This window comes from Lepidothrix coronata, unplaced genomic scaffold (assembly GCF_001604755.1).
Source record: "Lepidothrix coronata isolate B3197 unplaced genomic scaffold, Lepidothrix_coronata-1.0 Scaffold217, whole genome shotgun sequence".
Taxonomy (NCBI): Eukaryota; Metazoa; Chordata; class Aves; order Passeriformes; family Pipridae; genus Lepidothrix; species Lepidothrix coronata.
This window is the reverse complement of record NW_016690397.1, coordinates 221741-230653: the sequence shown is the minus strand read 5'-3', so window position 1 is coordinate 230653 and position 8913 is coordinate 221741. Positions and strand designations below refer to the sequence as shown.

General features: G+C 40.3%; 1 protein-coding gene across 5 annotated transcripts in view; it reads right to left on the bottom strand.

The window, feature by feature from the left end:
• CHD9 (chromodomain helicase DNA binding protein 9) overlaps positions 1 to 8913 on the bottom strand; it is an 85495-nt gene that overhangs the window by 50913 nt on the left and 25669 nt on the right. For 3 of the 5 annotated variants that reach the window (XM_017833575.1, XM_017833574.1, XM_017833576.1), the window contains one exon: positions 309 to 646. In XM_017833575.1, the coding sequence (XP_017689064.1) occupies positions 309 to 646 (338 nt within the window). Of the gene's footprint in view, positions 1 to 308; positions 647 to 1449; positions 1569 to 1776; positions 2638 to 8913 lie in introns of those variants that run through there. The other 2 variants (XM_017833577.1, XM_017833578.1) reach the window with 2 other exon arrangements.

The window sequence follows — 8913 nt, the reverse complement described above, 5'->3', positions numbered from 1 at the left end:
CATGCCAAAGTATTGAAGCTACATGCCAAAACTGATAAAGACAGCATTTATAATATCGAGAAACTTAATTTGGAGTCAGAACTGATTACAACACTAGATGAAAGATACTTGGGTCTATGGTTCAAAGTGAGTATAGAATATTTTAGATTATGAATTTAAAGTAATTCCTTTCAAAAGGACAGTCCTACATTGATTTTATCTAAAGAGAAAACAGAGCATTCTTGTTCCTGAATGAGAGAGTCCACACATGGACTTAATCAGGAAAAATTCTGTGTAGGCAGTGAAGACAGACATTTTAATCTACTTACCCAATTTTTGTTTTCTCTTTAATTTTGGATGAGGAACCAGTTTTCGGCTTTTTGCTCTCCTTGTCCTTTGGTTTGGATTTAACTTTTCTGCCCTTCTTTTCGTCTTTTGCTTCAGCTGAAACACTGGGGAAATTTTCAGGGCTCATTACTCGTGGAATGTTTCTCTCTCCTCTTTCTTTTGCTTTTGCGATTGCTTCAGATATTATACGATTTGCCTTCTCTTGTTTACTTTCCAAGTCTGTTTTTTTCTTCTGCTTCTTTTCAGACATTGCCCTCACCTGGGTATTCTGCATCTTAGTATATGATCCTGAACCATCAGTCTTCTTGGAGGAAGGAGGCTGAAGCAAGAGAGAAAAAGTAAATAAAATCCCCTTATTTTAAACATATAAAGAAAAAGCGCGAGCATTTTTTATACAGATATGCATTTTTAAAAAATGTAGCTGTCAGGGACGCATGCAGACACAAAAAGGAGGAATTCAGTTAATACCACAGAATGGCGTGGGTTTCAGAGTAACTACATCAATTGTGGGTTTTAAACAACCAATCTACGCAGTGAAAGTCAGTAAAAAATGTCCTTCTAAAATTCTCTCAGCCTTCTCTCCACATCTGTAGTTAAACCCTTAACCTTTCCAGCATTCCCATACATTTGACACACACATCCAACATCTCCAGCAGAACATGGAAAAGCAACGAGCTCCCGAAGGTAACAGCATCAGTGTTTCGCCTTTAGTAGGATACCAGGACCACAGTTACCTTAAAGCAGACGAATGATCTACAGGACTGACTCGGTGATAAACACAACAGACGCTTGAACAACACCAAGATTAAAAAACAGACAAAAGATAAAACCAAAACTAAAATTACACAGCTCTGTATCCGTAAAACGATCAGATAGCAGCGTTTCTTTTATTTAGATCCACATACGCTCAGCGCCTAGGTTAAAAAACGTAACTTGTTTTTATCTTTCGGGGTTTTAATGCCGGTTTCATGGACGCAGAATTGTTTACTGGGCTGATGAGCCTCTCCTGCAGCCAGCCAGGAGACATGTTTTTGCTTTCCTCCCCTCCCCCTTTGAGGAATGGAAAGAATTTCCTATTCAAACACAAAAACCCAGCAGATAACAGTTATGTTACGTTCTCACCCGTAAATGCGCCTCTGCCTACAGCAGGAAGAAAAGCCACCAGGAATTTCCACACGCATTTTCTGGGCAAACCCCGCGCACTTCCCGGGATACATGTTCTATAGGTGCCTCATGGGCGGCGGGGGCGGGAGGCAGGGATGGGGCCGCTCCCGATGCCACCTTAAAGCCCCGGGGCTGGAACAAACAGCCGGACCCAGCACGGGAACAGCTCAAGATGGCGATGCGGCTCCCGCAGCAGCAGCCAGTAATAAGGAAGGTTATTCAATCCCATTAGCCTTTTAGCCCAAAGAACCCCTCCTCCTCCCACTCATTCAGGCTCTCACTTACCCTTCCTCTTGGCCTCTTCACTGAAGACATTTTTGGCGTCAGACAAAGACTTGCCCTCCGCTTTTGCAGCACCCCAGGCAGTGCTCAGGAGGAAAGCATGGGGAGAAGATTGCTAAATGGCCTATTTAGCGAGCGGCAGCCGGGCCGTGCACGGCGCTCCCCGAGCACAGAGCGGCTCCCGGAGCATCCCCGCGCCCTGCCCGGCGCGCTCCCGCCGCCCCCGGGCCGGGCCCGGCCCCGCCGTGCGCGGACAGAGGATCCCAACAAAGCGCGGAAAGAAACGCACAAAGCATCAAACGGCATCAGCGCCAATATTAGCGCTGGTTAGACCCGCTCCCCGCGGAACTAGGCCAGCAGATGGTGCTACCCGTCATTATTCCATTAGGCTCCGGTTTAACCCCCGCGGGGATCGGCTTTAACCCTTCCCGCTCCCCGCCCGCAGCGCCGCCCACAGCGGCCGCTCGCTCCTTGGAAAACCGTGGGAACCAGGCGCTGTTCCGTCCTGGACCTCGCTGCGCTGCGACCCTGCGGCTCCAGCCCCGGGGATGGCACGGGGGGACAGCGGCTCGACCCGAGCCTGTGGCCTCAAACAGATTTCGCTCTCCAGTAGACTTTTTTTTTTTAAATTATTTTTCTTGCATTTAATTCATTAGTATAAGCTGGCAGCAGTGACTACATAAGCATTTGCTGACAGGCTTCCCTGCTTCCTACAGAAAATGGAAGAAGTCCTTGGGTTTATGCCTCTCCCCTGCCCGGACCTGCGGGACCCTGCGGTGAGGACCTCGCTTACTTGGGACTCGGCTCTGTGGTAAGCGCCTCTTCATTCCGAGGTTGGTTTAAAGCGCTATTTTAAAAGATCAGACAAGTTTTTATATACGTATCGTCAACATATCAAATAAAAACAAAAAGAAGATATGATTGGGTTTTTTGAAAGGTTATTAGAAAGACCAAGAAGCTTTTGACAGCATAGCTCTATCCTAGCAATACCCTTGATTCTCAGAAGCCTGTTCAAGAAGAATGAAGAAAAATGAGGATTTTATTTCTGTTTTTCTGAATATATACTGATACCTTTATTTTGCAATATGGATGTTTTTCCATAGAAAGTTTAAAATATTGCAAGGATTTTGAGATTGTTAATATTAGGCCTTACAATAAAACAAAATTTCACTTCTATTTCAGATTAATTTCAAAATTAAGTTCATTGTCCAGTGAAAACACTAATGGTACCAATAGATTAAATGGTCTCTTTCCTTAACAATACCATTTAAATTCAAGGATATTTTTGTAAATATGCAGCTTAATCACAAGGACAATTATTACATATTAATTTTACTTCTGAGGACTCTGGGAAAGATGTTTCTACATTATGCTTACAGTACCTATAAAAAAATACAGGGATTTAGCTTTTAGGATTATTATTTCGTAACTTAGTAAAAATGCTAAATAATGTACTATTTTGCATTTTGAGATCAGCTAAACAAAAAACCCTATTCCTAATGTACCCTTGGTATAATTTCAGCTCTAAGCCAAATGCTACTAAAGTCAGTACTGCTACATTGGTATGTTCTTGAACATTCCTGAGCCAGAAACAAACAAACAAAAATGCTTAATAATTAAGTAGGCAATACAGAAATGGTGGCTTTTTCATTAATCCTTTTACAGTCATCTTCCTAGATATTTTATTCCTTTAAAACAAAGTTTCTTTGCTACATTTACTCAGAGGTCAAAGCTGCCTTCCAATTTATTCCTCAACAACATTTACTACATTCTTACTGTAGAATTGTGAGTATGCTGGACAAGGCTCCTCTGTGTTATAATTCCTCAGGCTGACCCTCTGCTTCTTGCTCTGTACTATCCCTTCCGAGTTCTGTCTCCTGCACTGCACAAACATTAAGCTATTTCTTAGAAATCCGAGACCATGTTTTTTTAATTTTGCTATGACATTTCTAACCATATGGAAATTACATTCATGAACAAGCAGGAATGCACCAGCCAGCCATTCTTAGCTAAATAAACCTGTAATGAAACCTTCATCAAGAAGGTCATAATTGTCACAAAAAAAACAAAACTGGAAAGCAACAGAAGTGCTTTGAGATTAGAACATAAAACACACTTGGACTACAGAGGACAGGATCAGTGTGTACTTAGCAACCAAAGCAACAAAAGCCACCTAATTCAGAGGTCTTTTATTCTGATAATAATTCCATGATTCCAAAATATGCATGGCTATAAAATGATTGAATGCTTATAAATCATCATGCACACTGAAAACCATTTCAAAAGCTACACAGCATCTGTAACAAAAAGGGAAAAGCCTTTTGCCAAGCTGAAAATACCCCTTCCCCCTTAGTGAGCAGGAGTGCAGATCAAACATCCTAAAGGAACATATCCTTTCACCAGTGGCTTACAAACCTATTCCATCTAGAATTAGGGAGATTCTTAACTGACAAACACGTAGGAGAAGATGGAAAGGAAAACCCTGAGGCAGCTACATATTTAAAAACTGAAGATTTTATTTGGAAAAATATGTTTTTACTTCTCACGGTTGCAAAGATTATCATCCAAATATAACTGAACGTAAACCAATGCAATGTTGTCTTGTGTCTGCACAGAGAGAGCTCCAGGGTATCTGCTGCTGCTAATGGCTTTGCCAAGCAGCAGCCGAGTGCAGCGAACAAGCCTCCTGTCAGTTCCCTGCTGCTCCACGCAGTCCTGTGGGCAGCAGGGAAATGGGCAGGAATCACATCAAATTCACACTATTGCTGCTGTCTGCAAAAGCCATTAACAGCAGCAGGTATGGGCTGTGCTGCTGTTCACACCACTGAACCAGCCCTAAAAATACTGAGGGTGGAACAGATCAGACAACAGCTGTAGACTTCCCCACACATGCCCTCATTCACAGCCAGGGGAGCATCTTCTCAGCAGTATTCAAGTAAATTTGACATTCTGTTTTTCAGGAGTAGAAGGTATCATACACATACCTCAATGATTTCTTAATTAAGCTAATGTAAAAGCAATCAAGTTACCAGGCAATACCGAGAGATTGAACTATGACAGCAGTCTTCCTAATAGCCAGCACTACTCTGCTGAGTAGGCTTTTCATGGAAAGGCATTTCTCCAACATTTTGTTGTGGTAGCAGAGGATATGCATTTGAAGACCTTCACTGGCATAACAGTCCTTCCTCCAGTAAGGACAAACCACGATCCCGAACACTTACAGACATCGGGGGTTTTCCCCTGGAAGGCCTAAACACATTTCAATTTGCTCCACAACAACTAATATTTCTTCACATCCTTTGTTAGCACTACAAAGGAAGTCCCAAAGAGAAGGTGAATTTAACATTGAAAAAGAGATCTAACTCCTAGAAAACCTTCCCAAATCTTGCCTTATCTGTTCCAATACTAAAACATGGCTTCCACTGTAAGAACACCTTTCTTACAGTAGGTATGGCCATTCATGACAGAGTAGTATTACTTTCAATTCTATGCATGCACAGAATCTTTAAGACCGAGTATCTCTCCTTAGTTGCATCCATATATATATATCTATATATCTATATCTATCCATTGATATATTTTAAGGACTGATAATGCTTTCCTCTGAATTTTAATGAGTCACACATTTGTGATTTAATTTTTTAAAAATAATGTTTTTCACTTGTGGATCTACTGACCCAAACATTAGCTACCACTAAGAACTAAATTATGACCTTAACTAGTCTAAGAATAGAAAGCCAAGGTTTGAATTTGCAATGGCTTGAATTATCCTTTTACTCCTACTGGTAGTAGTACCCACCTGCAGGAAGATGCTCAGACTAAGTACCATATGCCTGGAGAGCATAACAAGTTCTTGCAGGTCTACCAAGTCCTTAGGAAAATCAAGATGACCTTGACATCAACTTCACTAAAAGCAGCTAAAATTAGCCACCTGGAAACCTGATCTTCATGCATTACCACATCATCTTTGTTCATGTTTATTACTAAACAAGGCATCCCTTTGTGCATGTCAAGTCACCAAAATAGTATCAATATCAGAACCATAATACAAATAAATAAATTGCATAACTAATGATTAATCAATAGTTTGGGCTTTTTCCCCAAATCAGCTTATTTTGTCACATCATAATCACATGAAAATTTGAAAACTGCAGTTGCTTTTAAGCTGCTACAGTGAAAAATCTTAAAGGAATATCCATTCCTCAACTGAATTATAAAATTGTATTTATGAATGCAACTTTAAAAAAAAGCATGAACTCAAGTCAGTGATTTCAGAATTCCACTCTAGTACTCTGAACATTTTTCCTCTAGAATAGTCTGCATAAATAACTCTTCCAGTGATTTTTTAATGGTGGATTTGTATTTCGAAGGTATATCTATTAAAAAAAAAAAAAGAGAACCCACACCCTTGACAGAGTCCATCTGTAGAAGATTGCTTACAACATGAATGGGTGTCACTCCACATGTGGGCAGAAAGGAGTCTCCTTTGCTGCATGGCAATCCCAGCAAAAGATGTAGTTTTCCTTAGACAATATACTGGAATGAGATTTTGATGGTTAATCAAGCTACTTCTGCACAACTGATGGGAAGATCTCCTAACTATGCTACAGGATTTCTTTTCTCCAGAGAGAACTCCCTCAGAGTTCCTTCTGAATTGCTTTTTATTTTCTTGTTCAACAGTTGCCCCACACCATCTGCAGGGATTGCTTTACAAAGCCAAGAGCACTGGCAAATGGAGATCCATGGGGTTCTATCATTTTTCCACTCTCTTTGGTACTTGTATGGAACTATTAAGGGAGCCAATGAAGCATTCCAAATTGTAGTTCTTTCAATATGCTGATAATAATCTTCCTTCTTTTTTTTGCTTATTATCATCGCTCATGAACATCTCAGTGTTTAAGGGATACAGAATTTCAAGACAAGCATATGTGAAACCTAACCCAAATTAAAATAGATGTTACAGACAGATTGTAAAAAAAAGGAACAAGGTACAGGGGGAGAATCTATCTTTTCCCTCTTCCGTACTTGTTATCTGTAATGTTGGTAAATGAATGGCTAGTGACTACAGCAACATGGCCAGGCAAAATTTTTATCTGTATAACTGTCACTTCAGAATGTAAATTTATGATTTGGGATGTGAAAGTTATTTGTGCCTCACAAGGCATTTACCACCATGCTTATAACCAAATTTTAAATGGAATGAAAACATTAATGGAAAGGTCAGCAACCTTAAACTAGTCATATTTCTAAGATGAAACATGCACCTGTTTGTATGTCACACTCTACACAGGGTGTTGTTTCACATCTCAGTGCCACAGAACCCAGTAATAATATCACTAATCATGTTTTCCCACTAATATAGCAAAGATACCATAGTTATTAGTAGCAGCTTCTTAACCAGTGACTTCCCCTATCATTCACGGGGAGAAAATCAAGCCACTGTTCAATGTAAGCAGCTGCTACCCTGGGCACACTGTAGAGGCAGCACTGGGTGTTACAGAACGAGTCTGCAGCACACATATTGCTTCCATTTGGAAGACTTGGTTTGAAGGCAGTATTTTGGGGCTCAGTGCCAAATATAATTAGAATGTTTTTTCTGAATATTTAGTAGCGGAATAAAAACTGTGTGTCTTTGGCCCGTAATTTTTAAAGGAGGCACTATGTAATGGAGCACATTAAATTGCCAGGAAATAAAAGACATTGAGAGCTTCATCCTGCTTGCTCTGCCAAGTGACTGCATTGAACGTGGCTCAATTCTCAGTGGCTTGGTGTTCTGTACCCACTTCTCTTGGGTTGCAGTCTCTGATGGTGAACACAGCTATTTGCAAAGTGGCAGACAATGCCAATAAAACCCACAGCCTCAGCAAAACTCCTCAGTGCTCTTTTTCACGTGCAGGACCAGTAACACTCAGTACTTGTATTGATCTAAGCCTCATGCAGTGCATACCTCATGTTCCACCTGTGGTCCCCACTACAAGTATCACTATATATGACTTAACAGGAGAAAACTCTGGGCTCCTATATACGGAAAAAAAATGTAATGTTCATATTCAAGACAACTGGTGGATGCACCATTGAATTATTAGGCTCAGACCAAATTCACAGGCATGCCATACCTCTACGGATTTTCTAAAGCCTTTAATACCTATCCTAATGGCAAAATGTTTTAGCAAAAAAGTTCCACTACACCATTTCTTTCTTGCATTTTTGATCAATCTTAACCTTACAAATTTTGCAATTATTTGACTCCTTAAAAAACAGTTGAGTAAACTCTGTAATCTATAAAAGGAAAGTCAGGTTTCAGTTCACTGTTTGAAACAAGTCCTGTGTGGGCATCTGGAAATAAATCTGCAAAATACTTCACCAACTACTTATGGACAAGAAAATTCAAACATATTCTGTTTTAAAAAGACTAGTCATTAAAGTTCAAAATCCCCAGATAAAGCTGTACAAATATATTGATTCACTGAACTCTCACATCGTTCAACACCTTCTTAGAAGATACAGGTAGTAGTTTGCTTCTTCTGAACCCCTCCACCCTATTTTTACAATAGGAAAAATTTATTTAACATGTGAAGCCAGATAGCTTCTATTACTGTGGGGAATGGAATGCTGCAAAGCAGTAAGAGAACAGCTCTCCCCAATTTTTTTTTAATGACCTTTCATACTCCAGAAAAATATAACATTAGGTGAAGCTGCACTAATTTCAGGTGACAAAATCTTTCAAAATGCTGATTTAAAGGTAAAACAGCAAAGAATTGATTGCAAAAGTCTTCACAACAGAAAACAAACTCAAAATTAAACTGAATTTTTCCAGTTGCTACCTGCGCACCCACGTTCTGTATGGCCATGAGTTTTGTGTGCTACCAACAGAGTAATTTTCTCATGGGTTTATTTTTTTTACCAACCAGAGAAGGAAGACCAGGAGACAAAACCCCACCCAAACTACCTTCAAAAAGAACAACACACAAGGAGCTTTTTATTCCCCTTAATCCAAACACCCAAGATCAGCTTCAGCATTCCTGTCCTGAGCACCCCAAGAAACCAGCAGAGCAAACATCTCTGAGCAAGGAAAAGCAACAGGACCTTAATTGTAGTTGGTTCTTGTCAAAACTTAATTTCAGTTATTGTGTTCCTTCT